This window comes from Topomyia yanbarensis, chromosome 2, assembly GCF_030247195.1.
Source record: "Topomyia yanbarensis strain Yona2022 chromosome 2, ASM3024719v1, whole genome shotgun sequence".
In the NCBI taxonomy this organism is placed as follows: Eukaryota; Metazoa; Arthropoda; class Insecta; order Diptera; family Culicidae; genus Topomyia; species Topomyia yanbarensis.
This window is the reverse complement of record NC_080671.1, coordinates 453,475,176-453,501,975: the sequence shown is the minus strand read 5'-3', so window position 1 is coordinate 453,501,975 and position 26,800 is coordinate 453,475,176. Positions and strand designations below refer to the sequence as shown.

Below are 26,800 nucleotides of genomic sequence, written 5' to 3'. Positions count from 1 at the left end.
CATACATACATACATACATACATACATACATACATACATACATACATGCATACATACATACATACATACATACATACATGCATGCATACATACATACACACATACATACATACACACAGATTACACACAGATATATTGGCGAACTTCATCTTATTTCGTTATACGGGGTGGATGAAGGAAATGCGGGCGTGAGGGTGGTCCAAGGGGAGGGGAGTGATGAAGGAGGGAGGTGTAAGGGCAAGGCGGGGAGGGGGGTGGGGGGTTGTGCGGCGACGCAATACTCAACTGCATATTTTGCCTTCCATTTGAGACTTGGTTTGAGAAAATCGGTTCAGTCATCACCGAAGAACCGATGTGACTTTAATTGTGGAATATGCCCGGAATTCCGGACTTCCGGAATCGTCGATAGTGGACAATATATTCAAAGAATGTTTGATTGGCAATCAGTGATCTAGATCTGCGATTAGAAGTAATTTGGTGACCATTTCAATAGTTTTAAGCCTCTGAGGTATTACGATTGTACCGATTTATATGGGAAATTCCAGTGTATCCTTACTCACACCCATGTAACTCCGGAAGCAAGAGTCAGAACCGAATGAAATTCAGCAGCAGTCAATGGTATTACTGTATCTTTCATTTGAAATCAAGTTTGTGAAAATCGGTAGAGAATTCGTTGGGGAATGGGTGTGATATTAGCTTAGGAACTTGGCGGGTTCCCCGGGGGCGTCATGATCCGTCATAGGTGGCCAATGTGGTCAAAACTGCTTTGATTGATCATTAGTGATCCAGACCCGCAAACTAGAGTAATGTTACATAAATTTTAATATGTTTTACATCATTTGAACATCATGGTGGTACCAGTTTATATGGGAATTTGCTGTGTGACCGCACTCTTCAACCCGTAACTCCGGAACCGGAGGTCGGATCAACTAAAAATTCAATAGCAGCTTATGGGAGCGTTATACCTTTCAGATGAAACTAAGTTTGCGAAAATCGGTTCAGCCATCTCTGAGAAAATTGTGTGAGATTAAATGACACACACACACATACACACACACACACATACACACACACATACATACACACACAGACATTTGCCGATCTCGACGAACTGAATCGAATGGTGTATGACACTCGGCCCTCCGGGCCTCGGTTAAAAAGTCGATTTTTACAGTGATTGCATAGCCTTTCTTTATATGAGAAAGGCAAAAATGTGTTCACATTATTGCTTAGCTTCACTTACCATTTTCGATCGTTTTTTCCCCGTTGGATACCACCAGTCCTAAATAAGGTATTGGCACTTAAGCCAAAAACCAAAAAAAAATTGAATTAATAATCTGAATATTTTCCGATGAACTGTTTTACGAAACTCGGAACTTTATTCATGAATCCATTCAATTTTCGTGAACTAATCCATTATTCCTAATATATTAGTCCCGATCCTACATCAATGCTCGAGAAATAGTCCACAACATCATCAAATATTATTCATGTATTTCCCGAGCAACACCGCTTGTTGACTAGCAGTTTCTACAACATAATTCGTTGAAAAGAAGAGTACATCAACCATTATTGAACTGATTTATCAACCAAAAAAGCGCACTAGGAAAAGTTGATGGTTATACAACAGACCGCGGCCATTACATGTTGCAAGTGTTGCTTGGGTTGTGAACTGGTTCATGATTCCTTGAATAATAGTCACGTACTATTCGTGCTCGTGAAAGCTCTCGGAATCGTATATTATTTACGTATTCGTGAACTGGTTCATGATTCCTAGTACAATTGTCACGACTGATCATTTGTGCACGCGAAATAATTCACAAAATCATGAAACATTATTCAAGGATTCGTGAACTGGTTCATGATTCCTAGTACGTGACTTACGATCTATCTAGCGTGCTTGTGATATTTAGAAGATATCCATAATCATTTTCAATGTTATGCAACATGATAATGAAATTCACGTGAACTATTTCAACATTTGGAGTAATATTCGTAGAATCATTTTTGTTCCATGAAATGTTATATTTCGTCGCTGTTGTGCTATCTTATGACAAACGCCATTTAGCACATTTCGAGAAAAACGATTTTTAAAATTTGACATTGAATATCTTGAAACTTATAAATGGTAGAATCAATTCAATGAAGACAATTGATGCTTCTATCTATTCTGTAGTAATCTCTCAAATATTACGAAGATCGGTTGACTATGTTGCGAGTATTTACTATAAATGTAAACAAAAGTCGCACTCACACGTGTCATAGGTGTGTATTGATGACAAAATTTGTATGGCGTGTCATAATCGTGCATGGAAAATTTTCCATAGAAAAAAAGCATCAATTATTAACTTTTATTCATATCTTTGCCTTTATTTGGTCTATAAACAATCGGTGAGATGCATTTTGAAGGAAATTTGTCAAGGAATTTAGAAAAAAATAGTTATTTTTGGTTGTAGTGTTGCCAAACATGCTATATTTCCAGTGTAAATCTAAAACTCCATTATTCTCACACTTCCTGTATTTTTGTTTTAAAAATGATTATGCCATTGTGTTTCTCACATAGTTTTACACATAAAAACATCTTATGCATCACGATAATTTGAGCCAATCCCCAGACATAGTCATTTGAAGCAAAAAATCGAAAATTTTTCAGCACGTTTCTCGCTATATCTCAGTAACCAAGCAGAATGTCAACATTCTGGAAACGCCACTTTGTAGAGATTTTTTCGACAAGTAATGTGGCATATCTAACTCAGTTTACCCCAAAATGGCGTTTGTCATAAGATAGCACAACAGCGACGATTTGTCCAACTGCTAGCGACCAGCTAGAGCTACGAGTAGTAGTCATAAGAAAACTATGAGGACCTAAAACATCGTCATTTATTTGATAAGGTTCAGTGTGATGTCTGAACAGAAAAAGAAAAATTTGCTGAGCACCAAAAATTGTGTTCCTGATATACTTCACAAAACTAGATACGGCGAACCAGTCACAATTTTATGTTCCTGATGGTACTATCATGTTACTCCAAGTAAAAAATAAATTACGAAAATCGTGACTAAGGTTCAAAAATCAACAACATAAATCCCAATACTCGTGACAAAAATATCAAAAATCTTGACTAAGATCCTGAAATCATGAACATGAATCACTCTACTCATAACTAAAATATCACGATAACGTGAATAGAAATTACGAAAATCGCAGCTAAGATCCTGCAATCGTGATCATCGTTCAGCTTTCAGCTGTGTATTCCCAAATTATGAACAAGGATCACAACAAAACCTAAACATTTCCAGGGAATAACCACAGTAACCCCACCAAACATTCGAATGTAACGCCATCTATATATTCGGCGCGAACTAGTTTTATGGAAACACGAATAGTTTCATGAACACGAGGTTTATTATTCGCAATTTCAGGAACTTGGTCACCGTTTTCGAAATACGTTCAGTTAACGAAATCGTGATTTCATAAATTTATCAACTCTTTTTTCCCCTGTTCATTCCAACCCCCCAATATTGTAACTGTCATACCCTGAACGAAAGATGTAAACTTAATACGATAGATTTGAAAATCGGAAACTATCGCTGTTACTTCAGACTGCTTTCTCATCTCCTACAGATCAGAAGTCATAAAGTGCACCGCATACTACCCGCGCCGCGCCACTCTAACGTGCACGTATAACCCAAACACACAGTAACGTTCCGTTACCCCTAGCTGCGAGTGAAACGAGTGACCTACAACATAAATTTCGCCCATTACGAGAGAAAACAATCGTGATTGACTTTTTTGCAAATCCGTCTAAGATCTACAGTGCACGAAGTGGAACCGTTGATCAAGATGCACATGGAACTTGTTCTTCATGCATACAGCTACATCACACGAGACAAGTAGTACTAATAACGTTCAACTCCTTGGCCGAAGCAGAAAGCTTCGTAGCGAATAACAACAAGCAGCACGACGTCGATTATGAAAACTTCAAAACTAAGATCCCATTGAATACGGACCTTGGTCTCACGGAAATTCACCTACATGATTTGGCACCTCGTACTAGCAAGGATTATATTAAAAGATTCATGGCGAAGTATGAAGAAATCAATTCCATCTCCGACGAACTTTTTCCCTGGCATTCTCAATGGTGTTCAGATGGGGCGAATGCGGCTGAACCAACTAACCTATCTTACTTGACTTTCGAAGGCAGATCATCTCAAGGTGTTAACTGCATACAAACAACCCTATGCACATACCCTAGACAGACCTTCACGTGCCAGTTCTGTAACCAGACGGCACACTACGGTAAGGGGCCGTACAATAATTACGTAAGGCTTTTTTATAGCTTTTCAACCTCCCCCTCCCCCTCAGATAAGAGTTCGTAAGATTTTGGTGAACTCCCCCTCCTCCTACATAAGATCTTATCATGATTATAGTAACTAAAAAATCGAATTGTTAATTCATCAAATAATAAGATAGCGAAAACGATATGTATAGAATTATTACAAGAAAACTCATGACAAAATTTAACTGTAATCATCTGCAGAATTTTAATTGCATGCCAATCTCGCCCAGTAGAAAGAATAACTGTTGTCAGATATTCAGTAACTCCAATTTGGTCCACATGATCTGCTTTGCTATATTCCACTTTTTTTGTTGGAGACGAACCACTGCGACCAGTATTTTGATCTATGTGCTATATTCCCCTTCCTTTGAATATATTTTCTTGAGATGTAGAATTTAAAAGAGTTTATAACCTCTTCTGGCATGAATTTATTCTGAGTTCCAGCTGTGACGCTTATCGTACGCATAGCTCCGAGTTAACCATCTTCGAATTTTCTAGAATTAAAATACAGTTCACACTCTGGAAATATGCGACATTCAAGATCATTGACAATCGCATGTTAGAACATTTTCCATGTACCTTGCGGGTTTAAATCGAACGTTTGAAAAGGACAAAGTCGGTCTAACAACACGAAGGGTATCAATACTTCTTAACTTGTAAGGCATATTGTGACTCCAGTTCCCGAACAGAACAATGTACAACCAAGAGCCAAAAAATTACTCATATTGTTTGATATACAAGGATTATATGGTACAAATGAAAATAGTTGCCTTTTCTTATTAAAAAGAATATTTTCCTTATGGATTTAATTTTTTAAACTTGTTTTATGATATTACGTAAGAAAGGACAAACCCTCCCTCCCCCTCAGATAAGAATTTGTAAGATATTTTGAAACTCCCTCCTCCTCCCATATGCACTTACGTAATTAGTGTATGGCCCCTAAGCAATGCGCCAAAATAAAGAAAATTCATCTACTACAATCAACACCAGCAAACAGCCTTCGACATCTGTTGATAGACAACAGATAGCCGGTTAAAAAAAATAAATGCCGGACAAACAATATTCCACAGCAACCCCAAGCGAATAGTTAGCTAGAGAAGAAATAAACAATAAAGAAGCCGTACCAGTCACGCGAAAACACAAAAAGCACCAAACATGTAACAGCAAAAATCAAAGCTCTTACGACGACGACATGGTTATGAGCAGTTTGGATTGCCTTGAAGTATTTGACTATGATTCTATGAATTGTATACTAGAGATTTTTCTAGCTTCGATTCCACAGGGGCCTGCACAGTGTTCGGAAACGCTAAAAACGTGAACTTAATTCACTAGAGGCCAAACCATCGAATATATCTACAGGGTGTCTTTGGAAGAATTGTTCGTATGAATATTCCCCACAATCTGATAAAAATTAAAATTAAGCATGGCTTACTATGATCGAGCGAAAAAAAATCAACTTTTTATTCTGACGAGGTAAAAAGTTGTCTTTGAAAAAGTTTTAGTAATGGTCGTAATAAATAATTTTGTTGAAGAGCTTGAACTTGTAAGACTAAAGGTTGTCGATTTATAAAGCACTAGTTGATACCCATCGCGCGTTGCTGTGACTTTCTACTCAATAGGAGGCAAACACAATTTATGCCGTAGCGCCATCTGGCGGGCAGATAATCCAAAACCAACAGCACACAAACACGCTCCTTAACAAATGCCTACTATGTATAATTTTTTACGGCATCGGTTAAGCCGTTTTGGAGTCCATAAATCATATGAATACAAACATTGACTTTTTTATATATACAGATTTTCTATGGTAACCCCCTTAAATTTAGTTTTTTAATGTGTATAACTTTTTCTTGTCGTGCAAATGATGTTCCAGACAAATGTGGAGGCATTAAAACTACATAATGTTGTTGAAGACTATATGTAAAAATACTCGTTCGTTTCAAAGTTATTTTTACATTTTTTACACCAACTTCAACTACGTACAAGAAAGAAAGGTGCAAACCAAAATGCACGATCAGGGACTTTTTTTCAAAATCCAAACTATTCATAATAAAGGTAAGAGGGTTTGATCCGTGGCACTCTAGTACTCTATGAATAAGGTAAGCTCACTTTTTCCTGAGTATTGCAAGTCAACATCACGTTGAAGCAGCAAAACAAAGAACCACGCAACCAAGTCTGTAATCGTCAGAAATCAGAAGTGCGGTTGGATGTTTGTAAGACAGCGATTAATGGAGCTCCAATCGAGCTGCAGGTTTTGGCTCAGTCATAACTATAATATCCAGCCAAAATTGGGTCAATGTTGGGGCCCTAATTTGTTAACAAAACGTATTGATCTGTGCACTACAAGTGCAACTTACTCTCAAGTCGGACGATCAGTGTGTATTAAAAGCGAGGCGGCCAGCTTCGAAAGGATTGAACAGCATGCACGAATCAAACAGCTATCCACTTTCACTCCCGGAAGACATATTCAATCAGATGGCAAACTGAACGATGTTAGGCCGCACCGATCTTTCCGATGTATACTTCCAACTCGAGGTCTACAAGTAAAGTAGGAAGTTTGTCACGATTAACAAACGCAAGGGGCTCTATCGCGTCAACAAGCTTTCCTCAGGTTGCAACAGCACTCCCGACTCTTACCAGCAAATCTATACCAAGTGATTGGAAATCTCTTCGATCAAACGCAGTACCACAGCTGCCAACGTTTCGAATCTTCTCAAAATATTTGGAAGATTTGAGATGCCGGAACTTTTGCGAGACAAATAGGATCGTGCATGTCAATGCAACATAATTCAACCTCCAAAGCAATGCAGAGGCGAAACGTCAGATGAAGCAGAACGGACTATTCTTCTTGACGTGCTGGGTTCTGCTAATGGCTCGGGTTCTGTTAATGGCTTAGGGCCTTATGTCGTCTGAAGAAAAACGGCACCGTTAGCTGAGCTAGAAAGATTAAACGAACTGCAGCGAAAGCTTTTCGAGACTGTGAGTCAGTAATGTCGTGGATGACCTGATCCAGATGAAGCGCTCCTCCATCGCTCTTGGAAACGACTTGTACCGATGTGATGACACTGAAAATAGCTCCCTGTGCGCACCGGCAAATTGCGTGCAAAGCAACACGTTAAGATTGATTTTATTACTATTGATTTTTGTAAATATTCAATGTTCGATTCCGTAAAGCTCGCGTATTGAACCGTGCCAAATTAAGGATTCAAAAACATGAGAATAAAATAGCTCAATATTCAAAATATGGGAGATATGTATATCACACGCTGCTGCATCTCTCGCAAAATATAGTGTAAGAAAAAAAAGACTGTTTGACTATCAGAGTCGGTTTCGAGGGCTCTATATTATACTCATTCCCGAGCAACAAATCATTGATTGTATCGTTGTGACGCTATCAGTTTAGTAAAAGGAGTAGAAAATATCCGTAATTGAGTACCGATGGAGAACTGCGTTGTTCCAAAATATTTCAATCCTTTCTTTTCCTCATCTCAAACTTTTTGTACGGTTACTACTTCTTCGACAATCAGTATCAGGTTTACGACCCCGTTAATATTTGATCTCTGAACCACGTAGACCAACTCATCCGGGGGTAATCTGATTAACTCACATTGCAATAAAATAAAAACAAATAACATAGTGTTTTTTTGTACTTACATGCATCACGTTTGTCGTTGGCGATTTGCTTTGGAGAACAGTTCTTTTTATTTGGTATTGGCCGTAGACCTGCTTGAGACTGGAATGAAACCAAAGCAAAAATTAATGTAAACATTTTTTCTCGGTTGTCTAAAAGGGCTTACATTTTTGTTGATTTTATCGGTCCGTTCCCCGCTCGGTAGGCGGGCGACAGCTACATCCGGACTGTCCTCCGGTGGTGGTGGCTGCGCAACCCAGTTGTACTCGCGCTTCTCGATCGCGACGTTCCACCGGTCGTAGTCCGCCGACTGTTGCCTGGCAATTGTACTGTTATTAGTATTACATGCGGACCACTTGAGTGCTTTTGTGTATCGCTCACCTCAGCCCCTCGTAGCAATCCAGACAGACTACCGCGTAGTCGCCGTTTTCCAGCAGCAGTCCGTCACTTTTTCGATTTGCTACGAAAGGATACTCCCGGATCGGCAGTGCTCGTACTCGTTTCCGGTACGTCGTGATGCCGCACAGGTGACAGCAGTAATCGTGGAAGTTGTACTCGCGGTTGTTTGGGATAACGGTGTTTTGAGCTTCATATCTGAGGTTGAGAAGGAAATTTGAAATAAATAGGGCCGTATCTGAAGTTTAGATTCAATTCGGAAAGAAAAGTCGACGGTATCAAGGCACGTACAGTAACAGTTGAAACTCTTCAATATCCTGTTTTTTCTTTAATAGCATCTAGAAATGTGTCAAAGGATCTCTGATGTTACACGAGCGCACTTTTACGGGGTTTCTTAAAATCCTCGACCTTTTCTCGGAACTGATTGCTTGCCGATTAGACAAGTCATTCAAGGTTGTGTATAACCTGCCGGAATGAATGGACGTATGGGACCATCCAGTTCCGGAAGGAAACCTGGAATATTATACTGATGGCTCAAAAAGAGACTGTGGTGTGGGAGCATGGGGCTGTGATCTTTACTATAGGTAAATAGACTGTCAAGTGGAGGTATACAATACAGGTCAAAAATTTAAGTTCACCCTACAATGTTAAATTTTAACAATTCAATTTGCTGGTATCATTAGAAAAGCAGAATATTGCCGAGAGCCCTGCTCATACAGTCGTACAAAAACATGCTTGCCACCTCCTAGAAGCGGCGCAAGGGGTTGACGACTTCACAAGTCGTCATCTAGTTATACTTGATAGCATACTGCTAGGTTTCAGGTTTCTTATGGACACTGGCTCGAATGTGTCTTAAATTTCGGCGTTTATGTCTGATAAGCGCAAGGGTGCAGTCCGGTTCTCGTTGCATACCGCAAATGGCACGAAAATCAACGCATACATTTGGAAGCAAGTTTCTTTCAGTGGATCATGGCCTACGACGCCCTTTAACTTAGCGATTTTTGGTGGCAGACGCTGATACTGCAATCGTCAGTGCTGATTTAATGGCCCTATTTGGACTGCTCATCGTTTTGGGGCTCCGCCAACTGATTGATGGCACAAACTATCTTCGCAGTACCGAAAGTTTGAAGACTGCTACTGTTCAGGAAATTACCATTATCGATGCTAACCCTCCCCTCCACGAAATGCTGCCCAATTATCGATAAATCCGTACTCCGTCACTAGCTCATAGAAAGTTTTGCACAATGTCACTCATCACATCATCACGTGCGGGCCACCGGTGGCATGCAAGCCTCGTCGAATGCACCCAGAAAAATTAAAAGCCGCGAAAGAAGAATTCAGCAGCGAAATGGGAAATAGCAGACCATCGAACAGCAACTGGGCGAGTGCATTGCACTGCGTTCCAAAAAAGAATGGAGATTCGTGGAGGACTACCGGCGACTTAACAAAGCAACTGTCCCGGATCAGTATCCTGTTCCCCATGTACACGATCTTCTAAATCGTTTCGAATGTAAGAGAATATTTACCACGTTGGACATTTGATAGAGAGACAATTTTCAATTTTCACCGACCCTTTCCCACTGCTTTATTCTATGACTACCGATCCAAAAAGGAGTCTTCCACAAGAAGAAAGGCATTTGTAATACGTAGTAGAGTTTACAACGGACATACGCCACACCAGCGGTAGAGATAACATTCTCGCGGATGCAATGTCAAGGGTGAATGAAATTGTTTCAAAAATCGATTTCAACACTATTGCAACAGATAAAATAACTGACCACAAGTAACAGGATTTGATAAATTTTTATAAAGCGTGGCTTAATCTCCAACTGCGGCATTATCTTCTCCGATAAATTGCGATGTTTCCATACATAATTGCTCCTTACATTCCAGAAAAAAAACATCGAGTTGCGTTGATGACCCAGATACATGGATTGGCACATCCTGGAATCAGGGCCACAAGAAAACTCAGCACCGATAGTATTGTTTGGAAATCCATAAACAAGTTTATCAGAGAGTGTCAGCAGTGCCATAAATCTAGTCTAGTTTACACATACGCAGCCAATACATGTAGGGATCCTGGAAAATTTTAGACGTTCGTCCACAATTTTACTTGTCATTATTAATGTTTGTGGCACATATTGAATATGACACAAGCATTAAAGCGGCCAGGTGAGAGTGTCAGTAGTGCCATAAGTCTAAAATTTCCGGACACACCGTTTCACCGAACTCGACTTTCGTAACGCTCGATTTCGATGCATTCATGTCGATTTAGTTGGGACCGTGTTGCCATCCAAAGGATATCGCTCTCTGCTCACAATCATCGACAAATTTTCACGTTGGCCAGAGGCGGTACCGTTTCAGGACATGACGTCGCGAATGGTAGCAATAGCCCTGTTAACAGGATGCAGTTCACGATATGGTAGGTACTCCAGAAACAGTCACCACCGATCAGGGCCGTCAATGCGAATGAGAAGTGTTTCAGGAGCTGACGCATTTCCTTGGAGACATATACACCATCGCTTAACATCCGCAATCAAATGTAATGGTGGAGCGTTTTCATCGCACTATTACGGCGGAGGAAGTACGTCGTTTGGAATAAGTTCATTTGGCATAATCATGAATACTTGTGTATATTCGGCATCGAATTTGTGCGGACTAATTATAGGGTTCTATAACATTCAGCCGAATGCCATTCCCCTGAAATTCATTTACCCGAATGATGTTTGTCCGAAAACCATTTACCCGAATGGACCATTTACCCGAATGTCATTAACCCCAAATGCCAAATATAAAATAAATGCAACGGAAGGTAACCCTATGTTTATAGGATCATTTACTATTGTTATAATTTCAACAAAAGGATTCCACAATATCCCGTTACAGCGTCTGGGTATTGAGCAAATCATCACCATCGTAATGGTCTGCTGTGATTTCCCGGTTGCTGTTGGCTGAGAGCAAAAGACCACACCAGCGACTTCGTCGTCTTCGGAACAACATTTGTTCGCGGCATCGACATCAACAGCAGTTTGTTGGAAACATAAGGGTTGAGTCCTTCTTTCAAATAAGAGCAGTTAATTGAATTTGTATGCCAAATAGCCCTCGCAACTGCTGATCCATTCGTTTGCCTGGTTTACTCGAACGTAGAGGTTGATTCCTTCTTTCAAACATGAACAGTTCTTTGAATCTGCATGCAAAATAAGTTCGTAAATAAACAAACTGTTGATCTGCCCATTTGCCCGGTTTACTTAAACATAAGGGTTGGTTCTTCTTTCAGACATGAGCATAATCGAGACCAAGAATCCGAAGCGGCGCGAAGCTGCTGAGGATACGCCGGGCGAGGTGGCTGTCGACTCGCCGTCGCAAGCGGCGGTCCCAACAAACCCGTGCTCCACTCATTTGGCCGGATTACTCAAACATAGGGTTTGAAGTGGTTTAAGTCCGACGGAGCAGAGCGATGGCGGACAGCACCAAATATAAAGCGATGTGGCGCCAACGCCTAATATGACAGAGAATTTGATGTATATTTAAAATTATGCCAAACGATCATTATGCCAAACGAAAGCATATGACACTTGCTGTTATGCCAAATGAACATTATCCTAACGAACTTATGTCAAAGGACGTGCTCCCTTGATCGAAAGCAGGCCATTTGGCATAAATTTATTTGGCATAATGAACTTATATTATAACGGACATTTGGCTTAATTTCGAAACGTGATCATCCTGCAGGTCATCTTGTTTTTGTTTATTTGACACAGCTCAATGCATTAGCATAACTGAGCCGTGGGTCTATTTTGATTTTTACAATATGCAAAAATATAAAAGTTAATTTTTACTAAGGCTATCTATCGGGTCTTGTTGACGCAGTTTGCTGCTGCGTGTTGATATCTTCTTCCCTGGCGGTGAAACAGCTGCTTTGTCTGCCGCAACTAGAGGGTCATTCAGTTTGCTTTCCCTCGCGTTTTCGTTCGAGTCCATGTCGTCATCGGTACTGCATTCATGTTGCTCACGGGCGGATTTTTTCATTTGTGTTTTGTTAGTTTAGCAGCATTTGGTGAAATCATTGTAATTTCGCTGTTCGTGACAGTAGTTGGTTCTGGGCCATATCGTTGAGTTAGTGTTTGTTAATGCACGATCCGCAGTCGTTGGTTCAACAACCAGTTGTGGTTTAGCATACGACGACTGTGTATCGGTCTTGTTCGTAGCAGATACACTTTCTTTAGCAGCCTCCGAACAAGGTTTTCCATGGTGTAGCGGCTGATCACAGAACTGGCACGTAGGAATCTGCTCTGGCTCCGTGATCAATGTACGCTGATTAAATGTAACTCCTTGTGTTTTGCCATAAATGGTCAGATATGATGGAATAGGTTTTGTCGGCCGCATTCTCACCACAAGAACTCCTTTGCGGAGACCTGGAAAGAAGTTCCTCCATGTGTCTTCCGTAATGGTTAACACTTCACCGTATTTGTTTGATTGATAACAGGGGGTTAGTACGCGGTGCCAAGTCATGTAGCTTAACTTCAATAGCGTCACGGTCTACGTATGTTCTGATGCTGTATAAAATGTGATTACATTCGACAACGTTCTTCAAGTTATTCTGCGTAGCAAATGATTCTGCTTGTTTAATGTTTTGAAATGTAATCAGTACCTCATGACGTAGATGATGGAATTGCACAGCATTGACTTCTGCTATGTTGAGCTTCATGTTCACCTTCAACAACTGCTCCACTTCACGGATCGATGGTCTTACCGGACATTTCGAAAAATCAATGGAAACACAGTTCGGCCGAACCGAGCAATAAACTGGCTTGGCATTGTCACTCATTGATTGTTCACGATTCACACACTAGGTAGTAGATATCGAATTTTGTTTGTGCAACTAGACAATGCAGCGCACTGGTAAAATTTGATTGCCTGTCCTGTTATAGCAGCGGAGCAATTTCTAGCTTCTGAACTGCGCAAGATGAGAAACCGAATTGAGCTGCAGGTCATTTGACATAACGGACATATGGCATAATTCTGAGAAGGGATCATTCTGCGGGTTATGTGGCATAACGGATATTTGGCATAATTATTTTTAACTTCTGGAAAACGGACATTTGGCAAATAATCTCACACCCTCATTTGGCATAACATACGAATGTGTAGTTTATCAGTGAATGGCCCATAAGGTTAAAGCTGCACTAAGCAATAATAATGTATTGTTTTCAATTATATTGATTATATTTCAAGTGAATACATTTTATAACCGATTTTGCTTTCTTTTGAATATGCAATCATGGATTGTTTGTCTATGACTTACTTTGTAGTATAGTGTAGATTTTACGTGTTTTTGTTGATGCAGCGCACTAGAACTGCGATCGACCAGACATATGTTTTGTTTTAGTTATCATTATTATCATCGCCAGTGAGTTTTAGCTTTCCATGCAGCGTTTAAATAATTAAAATTATCCCTATTATCCTTCGTTATATCATGAGCCGTTCTATCGAATTATATACCGTTCCATCCAAACGATAGATAACTATCATTTCTGGAGATCGCCAAATTTTTCAAACGATGATTTATTGAATGAATTTACATATATTAAATCATCGGTTGTTACATTGCTCTAGCATTTGGGGTGAAGCCAGTGTTATGCTTTGCCGAATAACCGGTACCAAGGATCCGAAGCAGTGCAAAGCCACTGAGGATTTGCCAGGCGAAGTGCCCGCCGTTGAAGCGGCGGCCCCTCGCAAGCTGTTCGACCATCTATTTAAGCTGTCCTTCAATGTTAGCTTCCTTCCCCTAGATAAGCCGTGTAGTGTCGGTAGTGGTTGATTCAATCAGCTAAGAATTACACTACGGACTTCCTGTTCCGGTGGTAAAAACCTACCAAACAGGGAACCCCAATTCCATAGCGCCATGCGACCCGTGCTATGGTTAAAATTACGTCTATTGTTTGGTATATTTTCCGCATAATGAACCATCGCCTTCTGATGATTTCAAAAGGGTTGTATCATACTGTGGCAGAAATGAGTTTCCTCTCATAATCGGCAGTAATGAAAATGCCCACCACATCATTTGGGGCAGCTCAGATACCAATTTGAGAGGCACCGAATTAATGATATTTTCACGAGCTGTGACCACTTCCATGGAACCTTGTCGCCGGTGGCTTGTTGAGGAAACTTAATGAGCTAGGGTTTACGACGTATGGTTTCGCCGATGATTATCATATAAGGATCACCGGTACATTACATTAACACACTTTTTGATTTGATGCAACAAGCCTTATGTGTTGTTGAGTTATGGGGTAATTCTTGACTCAAAACCTAATTGGGCAGCTCACATCGATTTCAGGATCAGGAATGCTTGCATGGCCTCCGGCCGATGTAGACGGGCTTTCGGGAAATCTTAGGGACTCAAACCCAAGTACATACACAACAATTGTTAGACCAATTCTGGCATACGGGTGCCTTGTTTGGTGGCAGAAGGGAGAAGTCATGACAATCCAATCAAAGTTAAACCATCTTCAGGTCGTGATGGCGATGACTGGTGCGTTCTCGACAACACCTACTGCTGCTCTATAGGCACCTTTGAACATAAAACCACTACATGTGTTTCTGAAATAAGATGCACTTTCTTGTGCATACCGTCTTAAGGTTACTGGGCTCTGGAACAGTAACCCAATAGCTCGTGCAACTAGCCACACACGACTATGGCCCCGAATGGTTACTTGGGATGAGTATACACTTGCTCCCAGTGACATTACACTCACATGTAGTTTTCCTTTTAAAACTTTCAATGTGAGAATTCCTATTCTTGAGGAATGGCTGTCTGGCTGGATGGAGCGGCAACTTTAAGAATACGTAGTTTATTATACTGACAGCCGAGCCGGTGCTGGTATCTATTGTGATGAAATGGGATTAAACCAATCTCATTTGCTTGGTAGATACTGTACCGTATTCCAAGCAAAATTTGCGGTAAAAGAATATATTTTTGCTCTGACCGTCAGGCTGTCCTGAAATTACTTAGTTCGGCAAATTCGAGATCGAAATTAGTAATCGCATGTCGAACTCAAATCGAAGAACTTGGCCTTTCAAATGCTATCTACCTTCTATGGGTACCTGGTCATTCCGGTATTACTGGAAATGAATGAGCGGATGAATTGGCTAGAGCTGGTGCTGCGACTGACTTCGTTGATCCAGAACCAGCTCTACCACCAGCTTTCTGCCGGATCTGAGTCCGAAAATGTCAAATAATTTATTGCATTTTTCCAAGCACAATTGCAGTATTCTAGTCAGGGCACTGAGTGGACATTGCCAACTCAATTATCACATGGCTACTATTCAGCGCGCTGAGTATTATTCATGTGATCTTTGCGTTGCGGATTTTTGGTTCTCCATACATAGATGAACCTATGTACAGAGAACTGAAACTGAAGGATATGCTATGGTTCTTAACCCAGTGTGATACAGAGCTATAGTTTAAGCCGTACTTGAATGATAATATCTCTTCGGGGCTGTTATTGTTCTGTTATCTCAATATCCCCTCGGGGGTGTTGATATATCCGATCACTGCTTAAATAAAAATTTTAAATCCCTCCCGGGGTTGGAAGTTTTATTCTTGCTATTGTGGCATGTGCAGATCGTTCAGCATCCCTTCGGGGGTGCAGAATGCTCTGTTTTAATTGTTCTGTGTCGCTATTTTCCTTACCCCTACCCTTACCACTTCCCAATCCTTCCCATCAGGAAAATGATGAAAAGACGATTCTTGGCAAGGCACAAATCTCCGACCAGGATGGGGACGTGCCATTTGAGCCAGACACTACTGATTCCAGAAACTAGTGATCCACTGGTTTGCCCAGATTACTCAAACATAGGGTCTATGAATTAGTTTAAGTCCGGCGATTTCAAAACACATTAAGCGTAAATGTTATTTATTAATTTGTAAAGAAGAATGAATTAAATTTTGGACGTTCAGCAGTAGCACGGCCCAAATTTATAGCAAAAAGACCTTACTTCTCGCACAGTCTGAAATTATGTATTTAGATAAAAAATGGTAAATGACCTCCAGTGTGATTAGTTCTCAAAATTATGCCATAACAGTCCCATTTAACATTTTTGGTAGAAACTCACCCTAATTGAATTTTTCTAATGAAAATCTGAACTGTTTACATTGAAATCGTTGGCTCTGAACGTAATTTCAGACAATAAAACTTTATTTGTTGCGCCATTTCTCTGCATATTGCTATTATAATTTACATCTTCAATTGCTAACGGCTTTATGTTGAGCGATCGAGTCGGTTCTTCAACAGAGCATTTGCTATAAAAGGATTTAGTCCTGTTTTGAGAGTAAGGCTGTCATAAAACACTTAGTTCAACATATTCTTCTGAACATGCCATCAGGTGACGAAAATTGTTTCGAAAGTACAAATAAATTTTGATATATTTTTCCAACTATAATTGCAGCATTCTGAGTCATGGGACTGCCTAGATATTGCAAACCCAACATTATCGCATGGCCTATTCAGCATGCTGAGTATTATTCATGCGATCTTTGGGAATCAGAACAACATATCATCTGATAAATAACTGCGTTGCAGTAACACCACAACAGGTACCCAAAATTTCGGTTTCTCATATATTGACATATTTATAGAGAAAGCTGTTGGTATAATCAATGTGTTAGAGAGTTATAGTGTTTGTCAGATGGGTTCATTATTCCTTATTGACATTGTATACCTACCTTTCATATTCTGCAACATTTTGGCAAACTGTAAAACGTTCCAACTTCGACAAGAAGTTATTTGAGGGAATCTTCAATAGGGTTTACCCACATTTCCCACTTGAAGTGAAATTGTAGCTCCTAATAGCACACTACCTCTGAAGTTTATGTGATATCGAACGCCTATAGGCGCAAAGTTTCGCTATCTTGGGTAGAGAAAATGGTGAAAATCCTTATGCCAGATTTATCTGGCACAGCCAGTGGTTTTGGCAACTTCCAGACAAAAAGACAAATCTCCAATTCTGACAGATTTTTAAGTTTTACAAGCTGCTACATACACATTTCGGAAATTTGGGTAATTATGTCCTAAATTTTACAAAAATCAATTGATGCACACTCCATGAAAACTAAAATGTATGCCAAATTGAATTTCTTTGAAAAATAGTGGCAACCCTGTATGCAACATATAACACCGCTTAACTCTTACCGTAGTTATACCTGAGTTAGTTTGGCACATAACCTTCTAATGCGTGGTGGTGGATCAGTAGTTGATTCTTACAAACTTATTTGCTTTTCAAAAAAAGATGAATTTAATGGTACGTCTAAAAGTATTGTCTAAAAGTTGAAAAGTTTAAAAATATTGTCTAAAAGTCTATTGAAAATGGGACAAATATGCAATCGTGGGCAGATTAGTACACAATAATGTTCAAAGTTGTGGAGGCAAAATTTTTCCATCAAAAGATGGCGCATCTCGTGTACTAAAATTCGTACTATCCAACTCTACTTAACAATTTCTTCGCAAAACAAATAAGTTGGTGAACATTGTACATAGAAAAAAAACACCTATTATAATTATTAAGCTTTTGGACCACGTGTGAAACAAATAGAGACACCATCGTGTTAAAAGTTTAAAAACTTCTTCTGTTAAAGATGGAACGACTTGCACAGTCTACGAAATAGTTCTGGACAAATTACACTCGACAAGCATCTACTATACTGCCGTGATACGCATAACAGTCCCATTTGCTATGGATTTCCTATGCAGGTGGGACTGTTATGCATATCACGGCAGTATATACAGTGTAACTTTCTCCGTGAAAATTTTCGAAAAGTCCCATTCAAACTTCATGCACGGTAGATCGATGGTTAGACTGATCCGATTTGGTACAAATTTGAAGTAGATAATTTTGGTAAGATTAGGAATCGATAAAAATGTTCTTCAATGGGGGTAATGCTTTATCACTTTATTGCTTCCCCATAGAAAAAAATAATGAGACCAAGGCAAGTTACAACTCTACAAACTACATAAGCCATTTTGTTTTGATTCTCTGATTAGATGAGTCAAGACCTGAAATTAGGATTAGCCGATATTCGTCAAAATCTAGTCAACATCTTACATGTTGTACACCATACTACAAGCATATGTTCCTTAAATATTTTCGAGAACTTTTTATTAATTAAGAAGTTTTTGAACAAACAATGAATCTAAAAATATGATATATAAATACAAAAAATTGTTAATAAAACGTCCGCAAATTATGATAATTCCCAACATTATATATAACGGCTGATATCAAATAAGCGCCAATACTTCGAAAAATGTACAGTGTTGTATTACAAATATTCGTGTTAATTTGCCCTCTTGTTCCCATGTAAGCTTCTCCAACTGCGCAGTATTTTTGCTACCCACCGAAACAAGGTTTACATTTTAATACTTACTTCCGCCATTGATTCAACAGCGAGTGATAACAAAATGTGCAAACCAACGCCGAGCTGTCACTACGTAACTGTTCCGCGTTCGGGTGCGACTTGTGCTTCAACAAAAAAGGAAAATACGGTCTAGAACCCTAAAATGAAAAAAGAGCATCAATTAGTTCTAGCAAGTTCAAGGCAACGTACACCTACCTCTCTCTTGGCATATAGTAATCTAGCAAAGCTCAACTCCGAATGGAGACCACAAACAAAACAGTAAACGGAGGTGCTGGCCGCGTTCGATCCGACCGGCGTGGACGGTGGCGTGGTCAGTGCGATCGGCGCTCGATGCTGCCCGGCGGAACCGGTAGGCGATACCGAGTTAGGCGTCGGTGACGGAATGATGTACTTGCGATGCTCCAGCGGCACCCGATCGGCGTCCATCGTCTCCCACTGGATGGTCAGATTGTGCACACAGGATTTGCACGATAACACCCGCCCCGGGCCCTGATCACTGCTGCCTTTGAGGCAGGGAAAATGCATTGCATGCGAATTCATGTGTTCGGCACTCGTCGATAGCCATTCCATCGATTGGGGAGGGAAACTTTTCTTACAAATATAACATCTGAAAGAGAGTGGTTGGATTAGAAGTTGATCTGCTAGGAGCGAAGATGGTCTTTATTACGAATAAAAAAATTGACCGTTTTCAACTGGTCCTAAAGGGTGAGGCGGTGAATTTGGTCTTGAATCTCTTCGGTAGTCCTTCTGGTCCCGTAACGGTCCGGAAAGGGCTGAGGCAGATTCATAAGGCTGAAAGGGAAGATGTAAAAGTTATTCGTTGATTGATAATTATTCTATCAAAAGCACACCTTAAATCGAACAACCTCGTTTATCACACTAGACGTCATTTTCGTAGGAGACGGATACCTTTCTTCGACATTGCTGACGGTGCCACCTTCGGCTAGAGGAGCGTTCTTTTTATTGCACGTTGAACATATTTGCACCATTCCTACAAGGATGAGATCACGACCAAATTTAGAGGGGGCCATCACGAGAAACAATATGTAGCATACCTTGAGGACTTATCGGACTAGCATTGGCCGGTGCTTTCGTCGTTTTGATAAAAGGAAAATAGGGCTCCCGTTCAGCATTGGGACAGCAATATACCAGCCGCAGCTGCGACGAAGGCGTATCGGAGCCGCACGTATAGCAGACGAATGTCGCCGCACGCTCTTGCGTGGTTTGACGCTTCCTTATCTGGTACTTCCGCTGATTCTCCGGTACACATCGAACCTGTGAAGATAGAAGTAAAAAGAAGAAAAAAACAAACAATAAGCAAGTGTTTCCTTTCCCAAAAACAACTTTTTGATAATGTATCGGTGGATGAAATTCGATTTAGGCTCGTATCGCTAGAGTGTGTTCAGTTTTATGCTTCCATCGCCTATCGAACAAGCCCAAACCGGATATCAGTCTCGAGAGTGGCGAAAAGTGATAAGATAAAGTTTACCATCATGAGTAGGTACATATAATATAGTGTAACGGGTGATAACATGGTATAAAACAAGACTCAAACTGCTCCAGTTATTTTGCACGTTTTCTATCGCTATGTCAAGGGTAATAGGATTATTTACAGCTCTGTTTATTGGGTCGGTTTATAATTTGAGTGAAATTTCCCATGATAATCACCTTGTGTAACGGTCGGCGATAAGCGCGAGATGGCGAGTTGTCATGCAGTTCGGGACAGTGCGTGAAATGTGCGATAGACTCCGCACACAACACGCGGATGATTCAGTCAATAAAACAATGCTGCGCAGTAGTGCGGAACAAATGATTATATACATTCGGTGGTACAATGAAAATCCCCGAATATAATTCCAGTTTTATCGCGGTTGCCTAACGACTTTTTTCGTGAGATTCAGAAAGTTATATTCACCGATCAGATTTCTATCCTTTATTGTTATGCTTTGATGGTTTGTAATTTGATAATTTAAGGATTTCATTTTTTAAAGATTTATGACGTGAATACTCGAATCAAAAAAAATGGTGGTTAAACTGAATCGAATGACATAAGCATTTGCTCGGGTTTAGAACCATTCTGTTCAGATCACACCACGTACCAAGATGCCCTATTCATAGGTTGTATCGGATGATTGATCATTAAAGTAGAGGAGGAATATTAATGGGCCGAGATGCCTTTCTTGAGGGATGCCGGATGTAACGAGGAACGGTGTAGATAGTCCTTATTGTTTATTGCGTGTTTTATCGTGCATATAATTCGTTTGTAGTCGTGTGGTCATTCGCATATTCGCGTGAGCTTTCGATGGTTTGTGTGTGCTGTGATACTGGCGTTTAATTTTGAGTTTTCGGTTCAGATGCTGGAAGAGAGTGAGTTACCCCATTTCGCTAGAGAGTCCGGCTATAGTGCCTTTAGACTTGTTGTCCAGTGTATGAATAGTTTTTTGGGGCAATTGGCACAACTGAACGACTAGGGCTGGACACTAGAACCGGGGATGGATGATCGTGATTGTATGTTCGTGTTTACGACCAGGTTTGCGCTATCGCGAAGGGCACGAGTGTTTGTATGTAACCTCGCGTGTATAAATATATTTGTATAGCCGTATTGTAGTTTGAATATTCGCATCAACTGTGTACTGTTCCTATAAACATTTATTTTTTTTTTCAGTGGTCTAATTGAAGGAATATACCAAGGTTCGTAGGATCGAGGGTTGGGTCTTTATGGCGCGTGTGTTGGAATTGGCATTTGCATGATCGCTTTTCTAAATTCCTAGATACTAACAGAAAATTTCCACCCGCAAAAAAATCAGCAGAAATCTAAAACGCGTGCCTACGCCAAATAGACCAGAACTGCATGAAAGCAGAAACCCGGTGCCATCCCGAAGAAAATCCTTTCCCAAAAAAGTTCGGATTTCGTAATTACGATCTCCAACTTTTCCTCGATACCAACACTTCCTAAATTTCACACCCACTGAGGCACAATAAATCAAGAGCTACACCCTCAAGTCCAAGTACCATCCTGACCCAAAAAATCACATTCGAAACAATACCAGATCCCGACGCCCAATGCATTTCAAAGACCATCAAAACTACAAATTCGACTCCCGAAACCCCAAAAGGTTCGCCCGGCAAACCCTCGAGCCCCGACCACCTTACGGCCATGTCCTACTTTTTTGGATAGTTTGGGTAATAGGTGAGCTGGTCCATGCGAACGACATGCACGCCGTTGGGAAAGAAGATGAATGGGCGGGGGAGGATTTGAAAGGTTATTCGATCGTAGTGTCAAGTCATCTAGTATGCCTATCTGTGAATCATCCGTATGGTAACGTGTTTGTCACGGGTGCTAGCGCGAATGTGACTTCGCGTGTATAAATTCCATTTTGTAACCTATGGCCATTTGCATATTTGCGTGTGTTCTTGAGAGATTGCGCGGCCTGGGAATATAATAATTCGATTTGCCAAAAATTCGACCGAAGTTCGCTCATGTTTGATTGTCGCCCAACAAATTTTGAACTGTAGTGAGAAGAAATATTCAGAGACTGTATATCAATTAAAATTTGTAGTGCTTTATTTCACATGCAATCTTGGCAATATTTTACTATGAGTTTTTGACAGGCAGACTTGTAGATGTGATAATTTACTTGTTTCATTTTGCAGTCGTGTTTTGCCTTTGATAAAGATACTAACTATAGTTGACATGGTAAAACGCCACAATACAAATACATCTACAACATATTTGGAAAGTTTCGGTTAACTATATGCGACATTTCAATATAAGATTAAATAGACATGTAAAAAGTTATCTTTACATGCCTATTATTTGTTGATGATAATGAGACAATGCTCTGCTTGTTATAGGACTAATAAACTCAGTTTGTTTACATTTGTTAGTTATGACGTTTTGAATAAAAGCTCTAGAATTGTGATATTCTGTCTATGTATTCTGTCTAAAACAAAAAATGACATTACTGGCGGCAAGTCCTCTATGAAGGTCAACCGCGTTTACATGCCAGCCCACAATGTTGAGGTCAACGGGGTAGTCATCAATTCGATTTTGTTATACATTGATATTCTAAAGCACGTGTTTGACTGTTTCAAGGATTCCATGTTCCAGAGAGCGAAAATTTCAAGTGGCAAACCTATCGGATGGGACAAAATGGTGTTGTTGGGAGAGTCCACATGATCTGAAGACGCTCTAAACACTCTTGCAAAAAAACTAAAAAGAGCTACTCCACACACCAAAACAAATCATTATACTCTTATGGCTCAGAAAGAGTGCGATTCTGACGATTTCCATTCTTTTACTGCTTCTAAAAACTGTAAACAGATGAGATTTCTTGTAAAGGCGTAAATTTTTCGTTTTGAGAGACCGGCGAACTTGAGGAAACTTTGACACAAAACCGAAGTAAACAGCTCCCTGTCTTAGATATTTGAGATCAAACAATGATGTATTACAAATTCAATTGCATCCAAATATTGAAAACTAAATAATGAACATTAAGTTTTGGAACCTTTGGAAACTTGCAGTGATATGGACAGCATCGGCATTAGACTACGGATGTTACGTTTGTGACGATACCTTATTTGTTTCGATGACTCGCACAGTACACGAAAAAATTTTCGCTCATACAAGACAGTTTCCGTAGTACTATCTTTGATGGCTTCGAGAAAATATTCATTTCACTTAATAATATGAGAGATAATCAATATAAAATCAGCAATATTCGTATATTCATTGAATGAATTATGAAATGCATCATTCTTTCTTTCATGAGCTGTTCTTCAAGGTATATTCTTCTTGGGCAATTGTACCATGCATGTATGTAAGTAATAATCGAAGTATTTAGTATAGTATTTCATACCTTAAGATAAAATAGATTGATTTTAAATAAGAGTGTTGAGCCCATTTTAGTCATGTGCATTTTATCCGTTGTACGTTGAGAAATTAACTCAAGCTAAGTTACTGCATGCCAAGCATTCTGTATGCCTATTTTGTTTGTCCAAAGATTTCTTCAAGTATGTACACTGAACACTAGCGTTTGTAGGCTCCTGTTTGCGAGATCGCCGGCGTAGGTATGCGTGGATGATCCCGAAGATCTCAAGTGTTTGTATGTTAAAGTGTTTATCGCTTGCGCTAGCGTGTAACTTCGTGTGCATAAATTCGATTTTATAACCTTGTGACCACTCGCATATTCGCGTGTATTCTTCAATGATCGCGCGCGGATCGTGAATCTGCTGCTTATTTTTTAGTGTACGGGGTACAGATGCTAGAAGTGAATAAGTGAATATGATCATTTTGTTATTGGTCGAACTGAAGGTATGGACCTCGGCTGCTAAGACAGAAGGAAGAGATTTTCGAAGGTGACCGATGCATTATCGCACGACCAATGTATTATCGCGTCTGTTGGTTGCCGCCTGAAGCCGTGCTTTTAAGTTTATTAGTGCAAAAATATTCACTTAATCACTGGGATTCTTTCATAATTGCGAGATCGCGGGCTTTTGTGTGTGTGGATTATCGCGAGGGTTTTAGGCGTTTGTATGTTAACGTGCTGAATTCCCCTTATCACTAACGTTCCCGGTTAAGTCGCCATGAGACGTGTTGTTTAGTGGATATAAGCGTCATTTTTCGATTGATCCAACTGAAGGCTTCGACCTATGCTACTAGGGCCGAAGCTAATATGTGCTAAAACGTCCACTTAATCAACGAGGAGTTTCCATATTTGCGAGGTCGCGGGCGTAGTTGTATGTGGACGAAGTTCAAGCGTTTGTATGTTTGTATGTAACGTGTTGGTCGCATCTGCTAGCGTGTATATAACTTTGCGTGGATAAATTGGATTTTATAATCGTGTGGCTATTCGCATATTAGTATGTGCTCTTGAATGATCGCGCGGGACCATGAATCTGAGGTTCAGTTTTCAGTTTACGGTTCAGATACGAGAATAGAGTTCCCCCATATCACTAGAGTTCCCGGTCATGTCGCCATTAAACGTGTTGTTTAGTGAATATGCGCGTCATTTTTTGATTGGTACAACTGAAGGCATGAGTCCAAGCTGCTAGAAACGAGACTAGATACTTCCGGGCGTAACCGATTGATGAATGTGCGAGCGGTGGGTTAATGCTTCAGACCGCGTTTGTAAATTTTTTAGGTGCTAAAACGTTCACTCAATTACCGGGGTGTTTACATATTGGCAAGAGCGCAGGTGTACGTAAGTATGTGTGTATGATTGCAATTGCATGTTCGCGTTTGTGACCATGTTTGTGTTATCGCGAATGCCACGAGCGTTTGTACGTTTGGAATGGGAGAGATAGTGAGTGAATATGACAGAATATGCAATTGATTGTTTTTTGTTTTTTTTTTGACATTTTACCACGCTTGGGAGAGTTAGTGAGTGAATATGAAAGAATATGCAATTGATTGCTTTTTGTTTTTTTTTACATTTTACCACGCTTGTGAATTATAACATTTTACCACGATTCGTATCAGTAATTGATTATGTTAGTGAGTATTAGTATGAATCTATTTTATGATATAGTAAGAAAAGTAAAAACAACATGCCGAATAATAAAAGAAAATAGGCAAAGAGATTAAGTAAAAGCATCAAAATAGACTGATCTAATTTTCGGTATACACGAGTAGTGGAAAAGAAGTACAGCAAAAATAGACTAATAAAGTAGAAGAAAAGACGCACGCCATGCTGATCGAGAATGGATGAAACACGTGCGTCGGTAACTTAATCGTACCTTCATTTATCCAATCCGATTTTCCCGAATGAATCGAATCGAACGCACAAATTGAAAAAGTGACCAACGAATCCTAGGAAGGATTACCCACTATTCTATCATATACGTTAGTACTGCATCCATTTCCTGACACATCAGTCACAAATACTAAGACGAGAACATACGAAGAAAGACATACGGCTAGCGCATAACAATACAATTATTACTACACTAACGCTAATACACGCCAGTCGGCCTCACCTAGGGGAGGGCTTTCTTCTACAGATCGACTTTCGAACAATAATTCCCTAAGGTAGCTCTTGGCGGGGGGGCCAATCCGGCCAACCGCATACTACGGGCCTGACTACCAACCAAGACGGATACAGGTGTGCACATTTTTTTCTATGTGTGAGTGCGGTTGTCCTTTTTCTTTGATGAAGCCGAAAACACAAGAGAATATGAAGAAGCACAAACAAATGATGTAGTAGGCCTTTCTGTTTTGTTTCGATTCGATCATAGTTCTTTTAATCGGTTTTTTCGAGGTAAAAAGGATCCCTAAGTGTTCTAATCGGTTGATCCGAGGTGAAGCTCAGCCTTTTCTCACTTTTCATCATGCGCCAAAGAATCAGGATGCTCGTTCGGATGTTTATGTTTACTTCAAGGGTCCCGGACGCCATGTTTAATTATGCAAGTATAAAACTAATACACTCAAAAGTGTCAAATGCTCCCACCTTTCTTTCTCTTCATCTTGACTACCACCCTTGTTCAACTAACGAATATGACTACTTAGTTAGAACGACTGACAGATATTAGTAGTGTAGAAGCACCTGTTCATATCTCAAACTGTTGTCAGGTTGGTCTAAATGAATTTGACAAGAAATTTCGACACTTAGATGTTTTTCAGTTGGACAATTCTCCAACAAGCGGAGTTTTACTTGAAAAGTGTTAAACCAGCGAGTGAAGACCGCTTAGCTTGTGAAGTCCACTTTTTAAAGGGGTTGGATTCCCAAATTTTGTCCTCCCTCGATTTTTTCAGCCTTTTGACCTGACTTTGTCTGCCTCACATGAAAATTCGTCTGATGGTGTCTAGCAGATCCGTCCGGATTTCATCAGCTCAAAATACACCAAACGGTCGATAAAATTGGTCATTACTGCACCACTAATAATTTTGGTGAGTTACAAACATTTCTGTTTATAGAAGATTTGTTCAAGCAATGAACAAGGCTCACAATCAAATGGGCTTTAAGATTTTGGTTGTTTTTGCTATAGATACTGGACTTTTAGTTGTCGGTCGGACCAACA

At 40.0% G+C, this 26,800-nt stretch overlaps 1 protein-coding gene across 3 annotated transcripts in view; it reads right to left on the bottom strand.

The window, feature by feature from the left end:
- LOC131685845 (uncharacterized) overlaps positions 1–26,800 on the bottom strand; it is a 226,212-nt gene that overhangs the window by 108,818 nt on the left and 90,594 nt on the right. For all 3 annotated transcript variants that reach the window (XM_058969833.1, XM_058969834.1, XM_058969836.1), the window contains exons 5-12: positions 19,837–20,056; positions 19,633–19,772; positions 19,449–19,573; positions 18,977–19,388; positions 18,791–18,918; positions 8,350–8,562; positions 8,135–8,285; positions 7,992–8,070 (exon numbers count right to left, since the gene is read on the bottom strand). In XM_058969833.1, the coding sequence (XP_058825816.1) occupies positions 7,992–8,070; positions 8,135–8,285; positions 8,350–8,562; positions 18,791–18,918; positions 18,977–19,388; positions 19,449–19,573; positions 19,633–19,772; positions 19,837–20,056 (1,468 nt within the window). The remainder of the gene's footprint in view (positions 1–7,991; positions 8,071–8,134; positions 8,286–8,349; positions 8,563–18,790; positions 18,919–18,976; positions 19,389–19,448; positions 19,574–19,632; positions 19,773–19,836; positions 20,057–26,800) is intronic.